Source organism: Gallus gallus, chromosome 7 (assembly GCF_016699485.2).
Source record: "Gallus gallus isolate bGalGal1 chromosome 7, bGalGal1.mat.broiler.GRCg7b, whole genome shotgun sequence".
NCBI lineage: Eukaryota > Metazoa > Chordata > Aves > Galliformes > Phasianidae > Gallus > Gallus gallus.
In genome coordinates, this window is record NC_052538.1 from 6,242,689 (window position 1) to 6,265,481 (window position 22,793).

General features: G+C 44.5%; 1 protein-coding gene and 1 pseudogene across 26 annotated transcripts in view; both read right to left on the reverse strand.

Moving 5' to 3' along the window:
• Positions 1 to 1,918: 1,918 nt before the first annotated feature.
• LOC121111278 lies at positions 1,919 to 3,656 on the reverse strand (annotated as a pseudogene).
• HDAC4 (histone deacetylase 4) overlaps positions 2,137 to 22,793 on the reverse strand; it is a 222,308-nt gene continuing 201,651 nt past the window's right edge. For all 26 annotated transcript variants that reach the window (NM_204313.2, XM_040703235.2, XM_040703237.2 and 23 more), the window contains 5 exons: positions 17,372 to 17,490; positions 15,015 to 15,148; positions 9,720 to 9,804; positions 7,599 to 7,740; positions 2,137 to 7,138 (listed from right to left, as the gene is read on the reverse strand). In NM_204313.2, coding sequence (NP_989644.1) covers positions 7,099 to 7,138; positions 7,599 to 7,740; positions 9,720 to 9,804; positions 15,015 to 15,148; positions 17,372 to 17,490 — 520 coding nt within the window. In that variant the 3' untranslated portion in view covers positions 2,137 to 7,098. The remainder of the gene's footprint in view (positions 7,139 to 7,598; positions 7,741 to 9,719; positions 9,805 to 15,014; positions 15,149 to 17,371; positions 17,491 to 22,793) is intronic.

Here is a 22,793-nt window from a genome sequence, read left to right on the forward strand (position 1 = left end):
CATCACCCCCAGGTGGCTTCCCAGATTTCTACACAGAGCCATTTAGGGTGGAGAAGTCCTTTAAGATCAGGAAGTCCAACCATCAAATTGACTTACTGAGTCCCATTGTTAAACCATATCCCTCGGTGCCACACAGCCACACATCTCTCAGATACATCCAGGGATGTGGACTCCATCACCTCTCCGAGCAGCCCCTTCCAATGCCTGACCACCCTCTCCATGAAGAAAGTGTTTCTAACACCCAACTTAAACCTTCCCAATGCAACTTGAGGCCATCTTTTCACATCCCATTTCCTGTCACCTATGAAGAGACTCCTCACCTATCCTTATAACCAAATAGAAATCCCACAGTCAAACCCAGCAAGTCCCCAGAAAACACAGAGATAATTGCTTTTTTCTCCAAGCCTGTAATTAGTTCTTCTGGACTTGCTTCTTGCCGGCTGAAACCTTTCATTAGCACAGCCTGGGAGAGACTTTAATTGCACAGCCATGAAATACGAATATATTCTCAGCAGGAACTGTTTGTGCAAAGTTTGCTGTTGTAAAACAGGGCAGACGGTGGCTTCCCCACAGCATACGGAGGTTTCCCTTTTATCTCTCACTCAGTTATTAGAACATATCTAGTGGCTGGCAACCCAGCCTGCAGCAGGGTGTTGGAACCTGATGATCCTTGAGGGGACCTTCATTTAAAGCTCAGTCTTGACTTGTTGCTCAGACAAGTCAAAGACAATCAGGTTCCGTTGGTCCCAGGGACACCAAAGGAAGCCCTGTCACAGGCTGTCCTGTCCAAAACTCCCAGCCCAGACCTTTTAAACATCCTCTCTCCACCATCCCAGGTTGTTGGGTCTCAAGCCCATCATGCAGCAGTGAGCATTTATGAGAGCCCAAAATGCACATCTGGCTTTGCAGAATGAGACCTGGGGCTTCTTAAAAAATTAACAGTGTCTGAAGAACACGCTGCACACATACTGAAGATGTGTCTGAGCATGTCATGCTCTACCATCTCCAGCCCTTGGCCCCAGGGCCAGATTGCCCCATGGTGGGCATCTGCAGCTCCTGAGGCCCTTCCCACCTCACTGCAAACTCTGGAACTCTATTCTGAGGGCTGCTCTCCAGGGCAGATGGCATCAGGCTTGTTCTCTTTTAAGCCAGGTTTGCTCTGCAGCAGTTCACGTATGATGGATGTCTCCACTCTGCAGATGCAACTGAGCCTCAGCTCAGGCAGGAACCCCAGGAACTTTTCTCCAGCCAGGAGAATGAAAATCATCCTTACAATGAAAGTATGAACTGCACAGTCTGAAGTGCAGCTGGTTGCCTTGAAGTCAGATGATGCTTCTGTTGATGAGTGGGGAAATGTGACTTTGGGTATTTCAGAGACTCCAGATACAAGAAGAATAATACAGAGACCAAACCACATCTGCATGAGACTGTGAAAGAAAAAAGGGTGAGTGTGCTTAACTCATCCACACTGAGATCCTCAGCCCTGCTCCTGGGGGAACCTGTGGAGGAATCACAGAACCATAAAATGGCTTGGGTTGGAAGGGACCTCAAGGATCATCAGCGTACAACCCCCCTGGCACATGCACCCAGGTCCTCCAAGACAGAATCCTCTTGTGAGTGGAGCCAGTAGCACTCCCAAAAGCTAGCCCTCATCAGCTCCTCTCTCCCAAAGGACAACATACCCGTGGTTTCATTTGCAATCACTGAGTGAACAGCACGTGCCATGATCCGGAAAAGGTGCTGTGGGACTGCATGGACGCATTGCAGCTTTCACAGAGATCTTTTTTGATTCTTATAGATTCTGCATGCAGATGGCTAGGAACAGAAAGGACACTGAGCAGAAGCTCCAGCAATTCTTTTTCCATGGGTATCATGGTATACATCTGGACATGGCAGATCAGATATCACAGAACGGTTTAGATTGGAAGGCACCTTAAAGCCCATCCATTTCCAACCCCCCTGCCGTGGGCTGGCTGCCCCCCACCAGCTCAGGCTGCCCAGAGCCCCATCCAGTCTGGCCCTGAGCACCTCCAGGGATGGGGCACCACTTCTCTGGGCAGCCTGTTATGATGTCAAATATGACATGAACCGAAAGGCACAGGATGAAAAAAAAGATCAGGCACAAAAACAAAGGTGTTACTATAATTAACTTTTTCTTTTTATTTACACCACAAGAATAACAAGTTGTCATAATGTGGTACAAAATACTGGACTCCTAATAAAGTTGAAATTGAAGTCGGTAATGTCAGAGAAAGACACCATTGGCCAGTTAAAAAAACAAAACAAAACAAAAAAAGAAACCAACAACAACAACAACAAAAAAAACCCCCCACAAAACCAAAAAGAGAGAAAAGAGAAAAAAAAAACAAACAAAAAAAACAAAATAACAAGCAAAAACAAGAGTGAGAAAAATATTCCAACTCCATCAAGTAAAACAAAGGACCATCAGAAAATTTAGCACAAAGAATGCTACCATCACTTAAAGAAGGGTCCATACAATAAGAGTGAAATTGTGTCTACATTACAGCGTAAACCGGTAGCTGCTACCAATGGTGACGTCATACTGAGCATGTATAGGTATAAAGTAGAATATAATATAGTTACAACTTTTTGATACTACATATCTGTAATAAGCTCTTGGGTGAATAATGTTTCAACCCCTCCCCCCACTTTTATATATATATTATATATATAAGTTTGTCATCCTCATAAATTGGAAAATAGCGCCTCCACTATGGAGCACAGAAAAGTGTTAATTTATTTTCTTTCAATAGGATACTTTTTCATCAATATCAAAGACAAAGTGAAGATGAGCTGAGAACGAGCTCAACTTCGCGACAATGAAGAAACGTGATTTCCTTTCGATGTAAAGTCTCGTTTCAAACCACAGTGTTGCACAGTACACGACTGCTTAAAGTGAAACCTAGCAAGACATCATGTCAAAGTAATTCTAAAAAGGTTAACACAGCTGTGCTGCAGAGTTAACTCTTTAAAGTCCTCGGCATCCATCACCTCAGAATTAATGACTGCGTGTGTTGACAAAGGGTTGCATCCAACCTCCCCGCCCAGCCAAGAAATCAAAATCAAATACCCAACCAAATTAAAAAGAAATTAATGACACAGGCAGTTAACTTTGTGTGTTCTGCGTAGCTTCCCTACAAACACTGTTTCCACATAAATACAATAAACTCTATTATTGGTAAGTCACAAGTGCTAGATAAACGTCTTTTTCTTCTTCTTCAAACGAGAAATGGTTAAGTAGTCCTTTTTAATTTACTCTCTCTTAACAACAAAAAGCACGAGTTCTTACGTTCAGTAAGATGTGAAAAAACGTTTCCCACTCTCCTTCCTTTGTGTGTGTGTGTGTGTGTGTGTGTGTGTGGGTGCGGGTGCGTGCGTGCGACAACGACGTCCCAACCTCAGTCTCCGCAAATGCCACGAGAGGAAAAAAAAACCCAACAACAACAACAAAAACCACAAAAAAAGGAAAAACGAAACAAAACAAAACCAAAAAATCCAACGCAACTTTTTGTTGTTTTTCTTTTTTTTTTCCCTTTTTTCTTTCTTTTTTTTTTTTTTTCCTCGTTTTCAAAGCTGCCAAGTTTGGCGTGCAAAATCTGTATACAATATAAAGACATGCCAACCTTACGGACCATGCAACCTCAAAGTGTAGGAAACTTAAAAAAATATATTCATATATATTTATATATATATTTATATATATCAATGCCCATAAAAGACGTGGGCCCAAAAAGTTTACAAAAGGAAGAATGGAATGAATACATGACTGAGACTAATAAAAAAGGAATGTTCCGTATCGAAAGTAAAAAACACATGGTTACTCGTGTACTGCCAGCCAGTGCCAGCGGGGCCGTGTCATGACACCGGCACCCGAAAGGAAGAAGCTATCGGCTCAAAAAGGGAAAAATGCCTCAAAACAAGGGCTCCTCCTCCACTGTGCTGCCCAGAGCTGGCCTGGGGCACGGGCACAGCTTGGAAGTGGATCCACGTAGGCTGGGATGGGGAGGAGACAAGCTCCGGAGCCTCAGGAAGCCCTTCTCTCCTTGGGCGGGCTCAGAGAAATGATGGCAAGAAATGAACCTGTCATCCTGAAAGCCACGGGAGGCTGGGCTTGTAAGAAACCAGCCTGGCACTGCTGGCCCTCAGGAGCACAAAAAGGTTTGCCCCAACTGAGAGTGGAAATACAAAACCGCCAGGAAGATCTGACAACAGAAATGCTCATGTAAACGTGGTCAGTGCCCACAGCTCAGAAATGGCCGAAGGAAAATGGAAAGTCAGTCACCAGATCCTGCGGCCAGGTTGACTTTAGATCACAGCAGCAAAGTGGTCAATGGAAAAAACAGTGTCTGTGGGCACACCATGCGTCAACACGGGAAGGCTGTGTGCAGAACGAGCCGAGGATGGTCCTAGTGACCGAAGCTATTTGTGACTTAAAAATGTACTTGGGTCTGCAAAACTCAAATACAGTAGTGTCTGGTTTTTCAATTGCATTATAAACTGAGAAACAAAAAACAAAAGCCTCTTGCATTTGCTCACACGTATGGTATGCTTCAAATTCCTTCCACAAGCAAGTCTTGAATGGAATGAAAACAGCCCCTTCAAGAACTGGAAAAGAAGTTACTAGAAATGACCCCGTTGGTTCTCCTAAGAATAGAATAAAAGAAAGATCTACCCTTGGTTGTTCAGGCGAGGGATCTGTGCTATCCTACGCTGCTGCAAGAAGGTACACTCGCCAATCTGGTCTCCTCTAAGCTGCTCGCCTCTTCCTTGAGCCAGAGATGAGGGGCTGCTCCCGGGGCTGCGTTCCAGCTCAGCTTGGAGAAATCGTTCAGGAAACAGTTCTTCAGGCAGCTTGAGTTGCAACTTCTTCAGAAAGAAGAGGAGAGAGGAAGAGTACGTGGGGTGTGTGAGTGCGTGTCTGCGTGTCTGTGTGTCCGTGTGCATGAGAGAGAAGATGCCAGCTGTCCCACGAGTGTCTGACAAGCTTTCCGTATGATAGCTACTAAAGCCGCGTGGAATCCTCACTACAATCCACGTGGAGGATAAATACGTCACCCACTGTAATACTACTATGTTGAAGGTAAGAAAACTCCTTATTTTCTTTACAGAGCTACTATAACAGAACTGAGGAAATATACAGTCGGCGGTATTATACAAAAGAGCTCATTGCATTCCCTCCTCCTCGGTAAACGCACGCTTCCCAAAAATAAACTCTGACAATCTGCAACAATTCCTTACGCCTGCAGAAAGCTGCTCACTGTACAAAAGACTTAAAGGGGGGGAGGGAGGAAAGAAAGAAAAAGAAAAGGAAAATAATGTACAAGCAAGAAAAAAATAGGAGGAGAAAGGTTTAGACAATATTGCCATTCGGAAACAAAACCTGCCAAATAGAAAACAAATGTCAGATTCACACAAACAAGGCTTCTGTAGGGTTCTGTGAAATATCGATATAAAAATCAACAGCAAATTCATAATTCATAGTCTTTGCTATAAAAAACTCATCCTTTTTTTTTTTTCTTTTTTTTTTTTCTTTTTTCTTTTTTTTAGAAAAGGATCGTAACTAAAAACCTTAAATTAAAATACAAATGTTTAGGGTAGTTGCCCAGTGGCTAACGTGTTGGCAATCTGAAAACCTTCCAACCTGTTGTCTGAAAGTCCTCAAGTTTCAACCTGGATCCTTTTCCAAAAGCACCTCGACGTTCCAATTCACAAATCTGTCCCTAGGGAACTTTCAATGGCTACTGTTATAGTATGCATTTATTACATATATTTTTCTATAAATGCATTATAAATATTTTATCAATAATTCATAGGAATCCGGTTTCTAAGCTTGGAATACATTTGGAATATACATTATACACATATATATATTTATACCTAACAATTTAAGCAATATCTCATGCTAGTTGCTTTTAATAAAAAGCATTCCAGTCTTAAACCTGCATTTGTGTCTAATACATGCTTCAACAACCAAATTGATAAGTTCAATTACTAGATAATGTAGAAGAGAGAAAACATTTGAAAATTTGATTTTAAAAATGGTTGAATTTCAAAGACCCAACAGTATTTGCCACTTTCTTGGCAACTACCTTAATTTTTTCTTTTTCCTTTTTTTTTTTTTTTTTTTTTTTTTGAAACAGCAATGAAAGAAAACAAAACAAATCCAAACTTGTAGACAGTTTTTGGAGACGCTCTGTTCAGCTGATGCCTGCTTCCCACCATCATGCCAGCACAAGCCAAAAAGTCTTCCTTCCTGATGGCAGTTCTTGGCTTTCCAACCAGAGGAAAAATATTCACGAACTGCTGTGTTTTCTTTTTTTTGTGTGTTTTTTGTTTTTTTTTTTTTTACTTAAGGCATTGTTCCTCAAACTTCAAAAATCCAGCTGCACCATATCCATCAATTAAAAAAAAAGGCACAAACTCATCTTCAGATGGCTTTGGAGACAATAAAGCCGACTCCATCTGGGCTACCATTTCCTTTTTTGTGTTTCCCCCCTCTCTTTCCCTTTCCTTTAGATGTAAGACTAGTTCTCTTTCCCTGTCCCTCCCCATTAAAAATACACCATCTCACATTGTTCTGATTTCAACAAGAATGTCGTTGACTCACAGGCAGGCAAGAGCCATTTGAAAAATCCAAGAAATGAAACTACAAGATGGGTCAAGTGGTTCAAGCGGAGATTGCTGAATTGTGGGTAATCAAATTGTAAGCACCAGTTTCACGTTAAGGTTTGTTTGTTTTATTTTCACGTGTTGTTGAATCTTTGACTTTTTGGCAACTCTGCCAAAGACTTCACGGGCATCGTTCCCCTTTCCACTCCCAGTGAGGACCAGAGGAAGAGTGCCCAGCGTTGTCAATCCTTTACTGCTCTTCACCAGCATTTTTCATTTTCAGCAAATATATACTGTAGACGCATATAGATATGGAGAGATTTTTCGGTTGCTTTGCTTTACACCTGGTTGTCCTTCTGTATTCTGGAAAAAACCATGACAGGACGCAGGAGTAACAAGAGAAAGCTTCTTGGCAGAGCTTCAAGACGAAGACGAACAAACAGGAGAACTCCAGCTCGAAGATGAATGCTACAGGGGAGGTTCCTCTTCCATGGGTTCATCATCAGGTCTGAGCAATTTCACAGCCAGGCAGGGAGGGAAGAGGGAGGAGAGAAAAGATAGTTGAGCATGAGAGCTGGATACTTAGTGGCGCTAAATCTCACACCTTATGTTCCTATCACCTTCCCTCCAGGAAAATTTTGCTCAGCTGGCTCACTTAGAATTAAAACTTGCCTCCAAAAAGGGGTTTCTCAGACAACGTGTTTTCACTTGTGCAACTTCAAAATTTTTGCAGCAAAATCTATTTCCTCTCATGGTCCAAAAACACCTTCTGCTCCGATTGGAGCAGAGGGATCAGGCAACGTGTGCACAACGCTAAGGTAACATCCGGGGCTCATGTAAGTGAACTTCTCTTGCAGCCCAGAGGATGCATGAAAGGAAGGAGATGGGTGAATGTGCAATGGGTAGAAGGTGAGGATTAATCCAGTAGGCTGCCCCCAAGGCCACCCGTGATGACAAAAGCAACTCACCGCTTCTCAGCTGGCTTCACGCCTACCGACAGAGATGCCATGGCTGTCACTGTCTCAGCCTCTTCATTCTCACACTTCTGTGCCTCAACCAGGGAGTAGCCCACTGTGGAGGCGTAGCGCTGGAGTGAATGCCAATACTTGCCTGGGGAGAGGTGAGAAAAACAGCAGTTAGGGCACCTGCATCAGGATGGGTCAAGTAATGTGTTCAGAGGATCACAGAATGCTTGGGTTGGGAGTGACCTTAAAGATCATCCAGTTCCAACCTCCTGCCATGGGCAGGGCTGCCACCCACTAGGTCAGGCTGCTTAGAGCTCCATCCAACCAGCCTTCCTATGCCCAGTAGAAGTAGGTAGCTGAGAACTGACTGGGGAGGACACATCATGCTTATGCAAAACACAGTCTTATGCCATGCTTGCTGTCACTTCCAGGCCTTCCTTGAGGCCCCTTGGTGTGGAGGGAACTTCTGGGGGCGCAAGCCAAGGGAAACCCCTTGGAGCCTTCCAGGCTCAGGGAATTAGTGAGATGGGCTCCTCTCCCCTGCTCACAGCTCTCTGTCACGAGCTCTGATATAGCAGATCATCGCTGACCCTTATGGTCAAGTAGGTTGCTGTGAGAGAAGCTGCTCTGTCCTCTATGCAGAAAAATCCAATGTACTTTCTACGCAATATCAAAAGTGACATCCAAGGACTGCCAAAGCTCCTTCTTCTTGACACATATTAATAAATGGTGCTGCAATTCTGCTGTGTCTTGAAGACCGACATTTTGAATAAATGTTTGTCTTGTTATGTAAGCATACAATTAGCAGGACATATTTCAGCAGAAATATGCAGTGGGACAACCACGGTATCCCCTGCTTATAAGGGGTAAAACCTTTGTTCAGAAAAAAGAACTAAAAATGGAGGAGGGAGGCTAAAGTAACAGATTTCCAGCTGGAATCACACAGGAAGAATGGAGATGTAACAGCTCTCCTGGGCTGAGAGATGTTTTGCAGGGGAAAACATGCTTTAGTAAAGCATCCACAAAAATGAACCAGCTCTCTCCCCCAAAGACAACTAGGATGTCAAATCAGGGCTGAATCACTGGCATGCAATGAAAGACACTCTTCTTCTTTGGCTATGGAAGAAAGGTGACCTGATGGTCTTACTTAAAACCCCTTTTCTGATTTGTTTTGCTCGGTTTAATGGAAAAAAAAAAAGTCACTACTTGACTCAAGGTGTCACATTGCTGCTGAGCATTCAAGTCAGCAGAGTGGCTGCTGGAAATGGAATTGAGATTTCTAAAGTTACTCGGCATTTCTGAGCGGGGAAAATCATTTGGCCTTTTTTAAGCTCTACTCTAGTTCTATAAAGAGGAGACTAGCCTCCCTCTAGTTTTATACCACAAGTGTTTGAAGTGGGAAGATGTCAAGACCTAGCACAGCGGGATTCCCATGTTATTCAGACTCTTTTCACTCCATTCCTCAAGAACGTCCCCAGGAAATCTTCAACCACAATGATTTTAATCTCAACTAAATAAACCCACAATATTAGCAGCTTCATGCAACGTTCTTTCATCCCTATCCATTCTTCACTAATGAATGTAACGATACATGATGAGACTCATGTTAGTCAGAGATACTTGAATTGCTTCTGAAGACATAAGCACCCACGCTGAAGTGTAGGACAGTCTGTCCTCTCCAGTGATTTTAAAGGTTTTACTGCACTGGCTTTAATACTAATTCCCCCAGTGAGACCAGAACAACCTGCTCAATGACCGGGATGCCTCCCAGCTTGCTTCACCTTTCCGAACACAGACTTCTGCACTTAACAGCTTCGCCTTGTGCCAGCCAAGCAGCAGGCTCGGCAGACAAGAGCACTGATACAGTCCTCCCTCAAGAGCCAAACCACCTCCCTGAATTAACTCTTCCCTGTGCATCACTCGATACATCACTGTGTGCACAGTAAGACCAGTTGGTGGCTGCCTAAATCCAATTCACAATGCAGTGACAACCCACAAAGTAGGGTGAGAGTATGCAGCGGCCTGAGGTTGAACACGGAGCTGCCAGGACAGTGAAGAATTGGGATGGGTACTCTCACAGAGCAGTCCAAGAGGGAACCAGCTGGGTAAACGGGCTATACTCACTGTGTATCTCAATCACTTTCTCCATTGAATGCACCGCATTAGCATTTGCTCTCTGCTGGAGAACCTTTTCTGGAAGAGGGTCAAGCTGGAGAGAGAGAGGAAGAATGAAGAAACGTTATCTCAAGCTAGAGAACAGGCATTAAGCATGATTTAGCAAACAGCTCTGCCACATCAAGCCTCCACCCTATTCCCCTGATTCCTATTATCTGCCTTCAGTTAAATATCCAAAATAGACAAGACTTCCTAAGTGCTCTTGCGATATTCCATACAGCCTCCCCCATCCCAACACTCCTCCACAAGCACAAAATGCTGCAGCCATGGATGGAGACTGTTTGCAGAGAGCAGAAAAATAAGGCAAGTGGTGCTGTCTGTTTTCACACCATGTCTTTATAAGACTAATACTTCAGACTGCCTTTTGCTAAGTTTTCACTATTAATAATGTGAAAGGAAAATAAAAGCAACTGAAAAATACAACAATGACCACACTTCTTTCTTTCCTCTGAAGAAATACAAGGGGAAGCTTTTAAATTCCTCTAAATAACTGATTCCGTGCATTTAATGACTCAAAGAAACAGCTGGTTTTCTCACTTGGGTTGCTTACTCTCACTTTAAGAGGACGGTCTTCTGAAAAGCTGAACTGTCCTTTCTGCCCTTCATGAAGTTATTAAACCTTCTGTTGTTGGTATGATGCCTGCCTCAATTCCCATTGGCAAAGAACCAACAAAAAAAGCCCAAACAACACAACTGTTACTAGACATTTTTTTTCTCTAAATTGCTGAAGAATATCCTAAGATACATCCATGTGGTTCCTGCCATCCTTTGCAAAGAGCAGCAGCATTTTAACACTGTACAGGCATGGCTCCAACAGCAGGCAGGAGCTGGGGCTTCCTCCCTCCGCAGGAAAGAAGCCAGATCTGCAGTCCGGATATATCAATTTATATTATAAAGAAGAGAATATAAATAATTGAAAACTTTAAAAAGGATCTTCCAAGGGAAGGAGACTGGGTGATGTTGTGTAGAGCACCAAATTTCACTGGCACAGCAGAGATGTCTGCTTGGTAGGTGAGGATGTCCAGCAGGGCAGCTCTACTTGGCTCACATATGTGGCTGATGGCTGGAGCTCAAGACATCGCACAACTCAGTACTCAAGACAAAAATTTCAGCTGAGTCGATTCTCTCCAGACCCTTTTCTTTTCTTCCCCTTCTTTTTTTTTTTTTTTTTTCTCCCCTGGTTCTCCACAAAGAACACACATTCATCACAAAGCTGGGTATCCAAAACAAGGAACGCTGCTGTTGACTGTGTCTGAAAATATGCATCAGTGCTCATCCCAGGATCCTCTTCAACAAAGAAGCAGTCACACTTTAATAGTTAATAAAAACTGTGGCAAAGCTTAACTGCAACTTCTGCCCAAAGCCAAGACAAGCTCCAGCCAAGAGATCTGCTCTCACGACCAGATGGCAGCCATTTGATAGGTGCTCCATCAGGACTAGGAATTGCTCTGCTCCAGATTTAATAATTACGGATTGCACTTCTAATAAATTCTTTACTCTAAAAATAATTCTGGCCAAGGCTGGCTTCTGTATGACATTAAGGCGAACGCTATTCCTGGACAAATCTTTACTAAGAGCTTCCCAGTGCCTTTCGGTTAATGCTGACATAAAGCACACAACACCAGGCAGCTTAGCCGTGTGCTATTTCACAGATGAATCATTTCCACCGTGCAGTCCTCCTCCTGAAATAACACTCACAGACAACAGCCTCACTCATCGCTCACTCGGAAAAGGAAGAAAATACCTCTGGGCATTAGGCAACATTTTTAAACAACTGCTTATTATCACCTCCCTGTACATTCAGGATGTCCACAGTCTGACACTGGACACATCTCCGCTACTTGTGCATGAAAAACGGCGTAGGCTTTGCAGAGCTGTGAGTGCTGCTGAGCACATCTTGTAGCACGTCCCTCTGGCTCTGCCCTTGCCACCAGCAGCTCCCATTGCACAGGCACTGCTTGGGGCATAGCGCTGGCATTGCTTCCTAACTGGCATGATTATCTCTAAGTGATCTTCCCTGCACTCAGCTGCAACCACACCAGTTTCAAACAACCAGATTTGTAACCAAAGCAACTCAAACATTCTCAAGCCACCTCGCACAGCTCTAACTCATTTGACATTAAAATAATCAGCTGCAAAGCTCAAGCTCCGCTTTAATTTCCTGGGCAGTTGGGAACACGCCGGCTCTTGCCTCTGCATAACGCTTTTCCAAAGCGGGAGTTTTGATCTCCGCCGGTGAAGGCAGACACTGTGTGGACTGGCACTGCTCCCCTCATTTCCTACCATTTCCTCACGTAACACAACCAGCTCTCTGCAGTGAGCACACTTCCCCGCACCCGTCGCCGGCTGCAGCTGGCTGTCCATGTGCACGCATGCAGAGCTGCCTAGCACACTGTATATCAAACCCCATCAAAGGGGCCGCGGGACAAAGCAACAGCAGTTCCCTCCAACTTTCTTGCATTAAAAAGGCTTTATAAAAGACCTTGATAAAACGAGTGTTTCCTGCTTTTTGATGTGCGGGTAAGGGAACATTATCATGATATCTGCGCAGCCTTACAGCCCACCTAGGAAAAGTGAGAATAGCTCCATCTTTAAATATTTAAAAGCACTTTATAACTGTCCCGATGCAGTGATTAAAAAAAAACAAAGATTTTTTTTTTTTTTTTTTTTACCTTTAAGGATCAATATTCACTCTGCTAAATGGAAACACTCAACCAGTTGACAACAGCCAAGCTATCGTGAATGCTAAGATCTCCCAGAGCTACGCGTTCGCAAACACATTTGTGGCTCGGATCAAGCACTCCTTTATTGCATGCAGATCCTCACCCCACACTGCAGCCACCCGTCCGCACCACAGAGCTACATTAAGTGAGAGGAATGACATCTTTCACATGTTGTTTCCTCAGCCTCTCCTTCAAAGTGCATCCTGCCATTAGAGCTGGCTGCGTCCTTATTTGTGTGGAGCTCATGGGGTCATCTGTGCTGACAACAGTGCCATCACTGCCAGATGAAGAGACGTAGGTGCTGTTACATCAACTCTGCTCTTGCTCTGCTTGCTGACTCCTGAGTTTTCGTCTGTCCCAAGGGTTCGTGTGCTGGACAGGTTACCTACACTGAGTGTCTTATCAGAGCTGTCTGGTGAAGCGCAAGGAATGGATACTCTCTGGATGCTTGGAGATGGGATGGTGGATGACTGAAGCAGATGCTTTTTATGAATCCCAGCTGTTTCACCGGTGATGTATTGGAATGATTGGTGAGGTTTCCTCAGGCACTGTCATCCTTCACAAAGAGTTTGGATACTGAGAGACAAAGCACTCCTTCAAAAGGCTGGCAGTCAGGGAACACAGGCAATCTGTACCTCCCTGCTCCAGCTTCCCAGATCAGAGAAAGGCCAGTCATCACTGACCTGAACTGAGTCACAGAAAGCCTGCCAAGGGCTCACCATCAGTCCCTGCAGTCAGCTCCCACCACAGGTAGACTGATAGCTGAAATCCTGCTTGGTTTCTCTTCTCTTTACTACTTACTGCACCTTCAGATGCTGACCACAGGGCTTCCATCAGCTCCTGCACTGGGGCTTCTTCAGCAAAGGGAGCCTGGCTGTGCTCTCCACAGCCGGTGAAAGCTCTGGGAGGAACCTCCTTCCTTCACCAACAGGCAGGAAGGTCTCTTGCCTTGCAGAAGAGACCACAGCCTTCTATTCTATAGAGGTCTATTCTGTCAAGAGGTCACCTCAGCAACCTACTCGTGCCCATCTACTGCAGCCTTTTGAAACTTGCTCATTAGCATGGGGTACTGAAGGCAAACTAAAAAGGCAGCCTAAAAAAATGCAAGCACACTAGCCAAGCCACCTCCAACCTCGCCCAGGGAGGTGGTGGAGTCACCGACCCTGGAAGTGTTCAAGGAACGTTTGGATGTTGTGCTAAGGGATATGGTTTAGTGACAACTATTGGTGATGGGTGGATGGTTGGACCGGGTGATCTTGTGGGTCTTTTCCAACCCTGGTGATTCTATGTTTCTATGAACTTAGAATCTGAAAGGATTCTCTGACACAAAGTTGAACTTCTTAGGCATATGCAGCCAAAGGACAAGCCTTGTGCTGCTGTTATTATCTGTGTCATCAACTCTCAACAATTGCTTTGAGCAGGTCCAGAGTCCCACCCATACCAGGACAACTGCAGCCGATAACAAATAGGGACAACGTCCATGGCTCCAGCTGAGTAAGCCTGTGCTTCTCTGAGAAAAGTACAATTTCCCTAGGTAGAAAATCGATGGAAGGCACTTTTCTAGTCTACTGTATCAGTCCAAGACTCAGCCATTAGGATGACTGTGGTTGTCCTCTGTGCGAAGAACACGTGTACAAAAAAGAAAGAGGCCTGACTTAAACAAATCATTTGTTCAAACTCACAACCCACAAATTACAAATATGCTTCTTGAACAGAAGTATATGCAGAGGTAGAGACACAGCAAATGCACAAGGTCCCCAGTCTGAGATTTTACTGTTGGCAGCTGATTGCTGTACTTGCTGCTGTATTTCTGTAGTGAATGAGCCTGAACACCTTGAGCCCAAAACATGTCAAATGCCACCACTGGAAACGTTTCAATTATCAGTCACGCTGGACGAAATGGTGCCAGCTACAGTAGATGCTAAAGCCTGGCTGCATCAAGGGGATGGCCGAGAGAAGTCTGAATCATCTTTTCTTTAATCCCACCACAGAAAGAAGAGGCAGAGAAGCCAAAGAATCTGCCTCTGTAGGAAAACATCCCAACTTTTCCAGAAACCAGAAACTAGACTTCCTTTGTGTACTTCTCTGCCTTTTTCTTATCTTGAAATCAAAGACCCTGGCTTTTCCAGCCAACTTCTTCAACAGTTTTTTCAATACAGCAATGAGCAAAAGGTAGGAAATAAAATGTCGAGGGAAAAATAAAAAAGAAAGCAGCATCAAGCATGCTGCGCAAAGGAACAGGTATACTGAACCACTTGATAGGGAGACTGCAAAGAGAGGGGAAGGTGTGGACAATAACTTCAGAAGTAAATGAAACTAATTAGTGACTTTCGTAGGAGCACAGTGCAAACTACTTGGATAAAGGCATGGCACATTCCCTGTTTTAGAGAACGAGAAGCCCACATTTGATGCCACAACTGGTAATTCTGCAGGATGAGGGGGCAGAGGCTGTGGCACCTGGAACGTGCCCCCAAGCACGTGCCACCAGGAGGCCATGGCAGGGTTTTTCGGTTCTCTGTACCTCGTTTCCCAGCAAAGCAGAAACACATGCTTCTGAGGCATCGCAAATGGCAGTCAGGTCGTGGCCTCCTTCGAGGGCCAGGACGACGCGGCCTCCAGCCAGGCCCATCAGCTGCTTCGTCAGGTACCCAAAGCCTGCAAGGGGAAAAGAGGAAATGCGAGAGAAGGGCAGAGGTTGTTGCTGGAATCAGGCTCCTGGCGAAGGATCAAAGAGTTATAAAAAGGAATTACATCATATTAAAAAACCACAAGGGATCTGAGCGGACTAAATGCATAATATAAGCCAGGTTTGATTTTCATACGCTCGTTTCAGAATTCCAGCCACGCTTCCCTGCTGGAGCGGTGCGGGATGGATCCACAACCCCTGGGCTGCAGCAAGCATCTCACTGGAGGTTATCCCAGGCACTGAGGGGCAACACAGCCCCCCAGCAGCCCCCAGAAGGCCCCAGGCTTGGGGTGGTGGCAGAGGCCACGCAGGGAAGGGGAGGAGGAGGACGGAAGGAGGCTGCCTTCGCCCTGCTGTGTGAGAGAAGGAAAAGGCAAAGTCAGAGAAGCTGTGCAGAAGGCATGGGGGGAGGAGGGCAAGGGGAACTGGTGAAATTGCTGCCGGTGCTCTCGGTTCTGATCACGGCACCGCAGAGCCCCAGAGATATTTGACAACCGGTCTCTGACAGACGTTTCTTCCCGTATATAATATGCTGTAAAAATTCCTGAGGCACCGGGACTTTGATCATATGACACACAATACATTTCTGCCCTTTAAACAAAACAGAACCAAGCTGTGAGGATTTAAAAAACATGTCCTCAAACCAACCCTCCCCCTCAAAAATAAAAAAAAATCCAAACGAAAGGGAGCCCAGCACATTTCTATCCCTCATCCACGCTCCCTGCTTTTGTTTTGCAGTGCCTCGTAACTCCTGTAAGTGCCTCTGCAAATTAGCAAATTAACAGCGAGATGAAGGATTCATGGCTGAGCCCGTAATGTGGTACCCAGCCTCATATTTTGGGTGAGCAGCAAAGCATGGGAGATGCAACAAGCAGGTAAACAAGACCTTTTCATTACAAAGTGTTTCTGGATATCTTAAATAACTTCTCTTGTAAACCTATTCTACTTCATTCTTGTATAAAGTTTATAGGCTCAGCTACCTTACAAAGGTCTGAAGTTCACTGTGCAGAGTAAGTTTCCTGACTGAAACAAACTCTTACAGAATATCCCTCTGCTTTTGCAAGAAAAACTTGGTTGATCCAAATAATACAGCTCCAGATAAACCCACGACCGCAAAAAGGCCAGCCCAGAGCTGAGTGCATCTCCTATGCAATGCTAAACATGAAGATGCTCAGCAAAATGGGCCCATTTAATTGTTACAAGGATAAAGAAAAAATATTTGTAAAAAAAATTTAGTAAGGGATCCTGGAGAAAGAAATGGATTCCTTCTAGCACTCAAAGCAGGGAAGTACCTCTTTACATCTGACACTGCCTCCTTCTGTAATTTTGCCTTAAAACAACTATAATTTTTTTCAAATTCAGCAGCAGTCTTCTACATGGATGTGATTTGGTCAATTCCTGGTGGAATTTCCTTGCACTGAAAAGTCAAATATGCAACGCTCCAAGACAACAAAGGCTTCAGGCAGACTAAAATCCATACCATGTAGTAACAAAACAAATGGAAATGCAACAGAAAGCCCAAAAAGTTTGCCACTGAAATGGAAGGTTTGAACCTAGATCCTCACAGCTAAAACCTGGAAACATCATATGTAGGTTGTCCTGAAAGTAATGCCTCCTATTTATTTCCATGGAAACTTCAACAGATACAAAGAGCACAATAACACTATTTGACAGAGCAAATTCTCAGCTACAAAACACTCTTTCAACAGTCACCACCATTTGCTGATTTGCGTGGATGATCTGACTGAGATGCTCCTCATTTCATGACAGCTGTGCATGGCCATCCAGAACATGGCCTTTCTTTCACGTCACAGTCACCACCCAAAGCCTCACTGTGCTCACATCCACTATTTGGTCTCCATTAATGTTCAGTAAGCATCAGTGAATGTCAATGGGTGCCATTTTTTCCGCATAGAGGAATTCAATGACACACCTTTGCTTCACCCACACTTTCGTGTCAGACACTGGTCTGTCACAGTGCCACTCTGCTGCCACCTGTCATACAGCAACAAAGTGTAATGGAATACTGGTGAGAAGGTTCAGTTTCTACTGCCATACCCGACACTGACATCCTGGGCCAACATCATAAAACAGGAGGCAATACTTTCAGAGCAACCCTTGCATGTTAATCCCCAGGACAACAAAAATTCACACCAATTTCAGTATTTGCTGTTTTCTAATCCACAACTTACATTTTGCAGAGAGATTGTATCCTCCCAGAGGCGTAGGATGGCCTTCCACTGCGTCAAAACCAGATGACACGAGCACAACATCTGGGGCAAACTCATTGGCAATGGGCATTACGACCGTTCTGCAACAAAATTGAACAATGGCACACATGTTACTTTGGATCTTGAACAAACGAGGGAACATTCAACTGATCTTGAACAAGCCCCTTAGAAAGCCTCACGTTGCTTTTCCACGATAGCAAAGTGTTTCCTTTTTCTTAGATGCTGCACTTCTCATTGCTCACAACGAAAGGCTGGGGACCTCAAGATGCATGCGAGCACTGCTCTGCCCACTGCCTCATGCAGCTGTGGAGGGCACTGCCAGGCTTGGGGCTACGAACTTGCTGCTCAACCAGCCCACCAAGGAACAAAAAGACAGCAGGCAGCACTGAACGGTTATCACAGGCACTGCATAGCTGCAAGGGACAAAAGAAGCTCTAACGTGCAAATATTCCACCTAGCTCCAGTTCCCTATCCTCTGATATTTTGTTCTCTAAAATGAGACAGAATTGCTCAGCATCTGCAAACTATTGCCTGTTAGGACCAGTAGTTCAGTGAGACAAGAGGTCCACCTCTGTGGCTTCTCAGCAAAATGCGTTTTCACTGTGATGTCTCTGTTCAATCTACAAAATTTCTGTTCAAAATCCACGTGAGGTTGCTAACATCCCATTTCCCACATCAAGATGCCAACTAAGCAAAAAGGAAAAGTTCTGCAGAGAGCAAGAATTGCTTCTTCGCCTAATAGCTCCAGCACAAACGCAGCAGAACTGAAATTACAGCAATGAAAAAAGTCAAAGCAACAGAGCTTCTGAATAAACATGAGAGACACACACACAATCTTTTCTGGCAAGGTTAGCATTCTGAAATGCAGATTTATATACCAGAACGCCTCTCTGTAAGCATGACAACTGCAACTTTATTGAGGGCAGCGTTTACAGAATACTCTGAAAACAAGGCTCTGTTTGCCCCAACACCAACCTGAGCTCACGCCATTTCACCCTCTGCAGAACATAGTTTTAACTGAGCGTTAGCATCTCCCATGCAATGAGCTACTTTCTGTGTTAGTCAAACCCAGCAAGTCACCTCCAATGCGGAGCAGAGCCCTGGTGTGGGCAGGGACACTGGTACCCAGCATACCATGTACCATCCCAGGTCTGGTGGACGTGCTGAGGCACTGTGCAGTCCAAAAAACCCCTTCAAGCTTTCATTTTTGTCATCTTCCCGGTTGCCACTCTCCATGCACAGAAACACAGAAATCTATGCAATCCACAAAAATAAAACAATTCTCTGCTGGTGGTTACAAGCTGCAGAGCTTTTTGGGCAGCATTCACCCTCTCTGTGCTGAGAAAGTTTTTAATTCTGACAGAGTCTGAAAGAGGGATTTTAACTTTTTCCTCCAATGGCTCGATTATACTTCTGTCCTCAGGGAGATTATTATGTAAGGAAGACAAAACAGTGCATTTTTCTGCTGATGGCTTTACAGTCGACAAAGCGTGCTCAGTGAAACCCACAGACATCTTAAGTGGAAACCACCTCCCTGACAAAGGACTAAAGCAGCATTTTTGTAGCAAGTGCACGTGGCAAAGGGCTTTTTTTTTTTTTTTTTCCTTTTTTCTCCCTGAGCTTTGAAGTACTGCTGAGCTATTTAATTTCTAACCAAAGCAGAACTGCTAAAATCATCAGATTTTTTTCCAAAGCTACAATGCCGTGAGAGATGCTAGAACCTCAGCTGCCGTAACGCCATTGGTGGAGCAAACCCAACCCAAAGCTGAAACCCAAACCCAAGCTGTGAAGTCGCTTGGGCTGTCAGCATCCAGCCAGCACTGTGCTACGGAGTGATGGCATCTTGTCAGCTGTGGCAGAGCTCTCTATGCCCAGCGTACCCCAGGGAGATGCAGGGCACGATGCTCGGCTGTGAGCAGGTCAGATACCCTCTAGCAGTACAGGCACCACACAGGCAGTGCCTGAAATCTCCAGAAGACTGAATAACTCTTAGTCTACTACTGGCCAATTCACCTGTTAAATGCTTAATAAATAACAGGCATATTAAGCAACCCTACAGAGGATTTCTCCAATGCTCTCTTCCCACTGCTGGCCAGCCAACACCAGGTGCTATCCCCTGCTCAGGGGTTGCTGGGGATGAAACAGGCATCAGAGAGCATGAAATCCTCAAGGAGGAAACAATAACTTGAGGCAAAACAGCACTAGGTTCCCCGTCCCAGTTTGTTGCCTCTAGGATGTTTTATGGATCGGAGGATAGAACCCCTCCACCCCACCAACACGGCTCCCAAACTTGCTCAAGGCAGAAGGAGGGACCTCCCAGCCCTGGTTTTGCTTTTGCTTCGGGTGCCTGAAATAAAACCAATGTGAAACAAAGCCCCACACGGAATTACAATTGTGTGAGAGACCACTGTCAGAACAGGTAAAATTAAGATGAAAAGACACTTTTCTAGAATCATCGGGGAAAGGTTTTTTACATCACGCTCAGAGGGAAACTCCTGCACGTAACACAAATTAATTTCAGCAGTAACTGCTGTTTCTTGTGCAATAAGGAGCTAGGCACAGCCTTCACGTTGCTTCGACAGCTCTCGCAGTAGGGTCTGCACGCTATGCTTTTATACAACCTTTGGAAATGCCACGGGAATTCATAGGAGCAACCACTATTTCTTGTACAACAAGTCAGGGAACAAAAGACTCCAGTTAAAAAAAAAAAAAAGAGTTTTACAACCGTTTGTTTCTATAACTACGGAATAACAGCAATGAATACCAATAACGTTTTGATGAGCTAGGGACTTTTTTGAATTATATGCCCTGCATTTTACGCATTAGACTTTAATACATTTCTGCATAATCTGTGAGATCTGTATTGCCCACATACTTTGGTGGTGACTTCAGCCATGGAACATTTGCCCAGTAAATGGTCAGCTAAATTATAACGTAATGCTGCCGAAGGCTGCAGTTAGGACAGTGTGGAGGAGTGCCAAGCTCACAGCGAGCTCCCCAGTCCCTTCCATGGGCGACTCAGGTACCCCACCCTGCTCCCCCCAAAGCACAGCAGCTGGGAGATTTCACCCTGACCTTCTGCAGTACTGATTTGGGAACTCAGCTCAGAAGACAACACGCAGCAAAACGCAAGGCATGGCCGCACTCCCATGATAAGTTTCATTGTGAGTTATTCATTCATCAGAAGAATAATTTGCGAAGACAATTATCTCAGCTATTATTTCATTAGAGAGCGTGCTCTTATTCAATCCGTACACCAGCATATCTCAAAACAGAAGGAAAAATGGAAAGCACGACACTTGCTTTTTCTTGATGTTTTTACATAGAAAGACGGCTTCCGTCCCTAAAAGTGGGCAAGCATGTGAAGAGTTAAGGCTTAAAAAAAAAAAAAAGGAGAAAAAGTATATCAGTATCTTTGCCTAGCTCAAAGGATTTCCACTGATTCCTCTGCAGACTTCAAAGCCTCACAGTTTGGCATTTGGACTGGTTTGAATTAAAGCTCAGTTCTCCACTGCGAGTTTCCAAGTTCATGGTGAAAATGCCTGCTGCTTCTGGAGTTCATTATGGCCAATTTTCTTATCTTTTCTTCATCTTAGGTTTGATCCCCAGCAAATGCAACGTGGCATTCGATGGGGTGGAATAACAAGGTGCTGCCTTGAAGGCATGCATTGTCTCAAGGGGCTAGCACAAGAAAAGAAGAAAAAAAGGATATATGACCCATTCCCTTCACTTTCTAACTCTCAGGGGACTATAAATTGCCAACTTCAAAGCATTATTTTACATTAAAATCAATAGAAAGATTCAGGAAAAAAATGTTTTTCAAAGAAGCTGGTTAAGATTTGAAAAGGTCACTTGATAATGTATTATCATGACCAATCTTGGCAGAAGATTAAAAAAGCTTCCAATTTAACTTATTGACTGAAGGTGTGCACATGAGGCAGGCTACGGGAGGTGCTACCTATGAGGATGAGTCACAAAACACTTTGCTTCCCAGAACCCAAAATAAGGGCTGGGATTAGGTACAAAGTCTGCTTCCCAAATAGCTGCAGTCTCTGGGCAAAAAGACACCAGTGTCTATTAAGGAATGGCTGGCAAAGGTCTTGTGCTGCAGACTGCTCTGAACAATTTTCCAGGAGCCTTGAAACTCAATTAATATTTAATAGCAAGTATGTCACTCAGTTGCCAGCTACAGGTTCTCTTTATAATGCAGATATCAGTCTTGTTGACTGCTGGGATAAACAGACTTCCACTTTGGAGGAAAGTGCTGCTTTCCTGTACCAGGAATAAAACATCAAGACAAATGACAGTTATTTGACTAGATGTTATTTTAAATTGTATACATTCTTTGAAGGCTTTTTAATGGCATGCTGGAGGATAAAAGCTCTTTTTGCTCAGTATAACGCAGTATGAAAACACGCACAGCAAAGGACAGAAATAACGCTCCCAGATTTCACACATGCATTGCTTGCTATCCCAGGAAGGCGATATTCCATCTGGCTATTGCCAGAAATTTGCATCTCATGTTTTGGCAATCATGTGTCCCCCGAATTTATGCAGGGTGTTTGCCAGAAGTGCACTAAATCTGGTCTGAGGACAGAAAACCACGTCAACTGGTAATTGTTAAAAAAGATGCAAATTGGGGAGGCATAAGGCATGTGGGGAGACAGAGGGTGAACAGGACAGTCTCAGGGAAAAATGAAGCCCATGCATCCGGCAGGTCAGGGAATTACAGTCCTTCTCCTGGAAAGAGTATCAGAAAAAAAAAATGTAGTCTCACACAGGGCTCTATTCATTACTGTACCGCTTACCTCTCCACCCAGAAAAAATGTCATTTTATTGTGTTATTCCACTGTTTCCAAAGTTCATCTTAAAACCTTCCTTTTCCCATTCTCTGTGGGTCTGGGAAGCGCATGCATCACACCCCAGGCTTGCAGCAAGGCCCCAAAGCACCAGTGATGTACAACCACCCCATCAAAGCATTTTGTCCCATAGCTGCCTGGAGCACCGAGATGTTCGATGCATGTTTTGCTTCACACATCTCTTCTGATGATGCTGACATGAGGAGGAAAATAAGGGTCTGATAAACAATTCCCTGCAATCCCCAGGTATCATGACAGTAAGAGCGCTGGGACACAAACAACCAGGTCAACATGCAGCTCCATCCCCTGCTCCATTTACAGACTCAAACAATGCCAGTTTTCCAGTGCACACTTGAATATGCTCGTACAACCCAACATAATGGTTTACATTTGGCACTGCTCTTACTGCTCATCAAGGAAGACATCCCAGCAACACATTAACTTCAGAGCTTTGCTTACCTCCATTCACCCTCTACCAGTGACTACAACACTTATTTGGTAGAAGGCCATTAAAACAGGCCCAC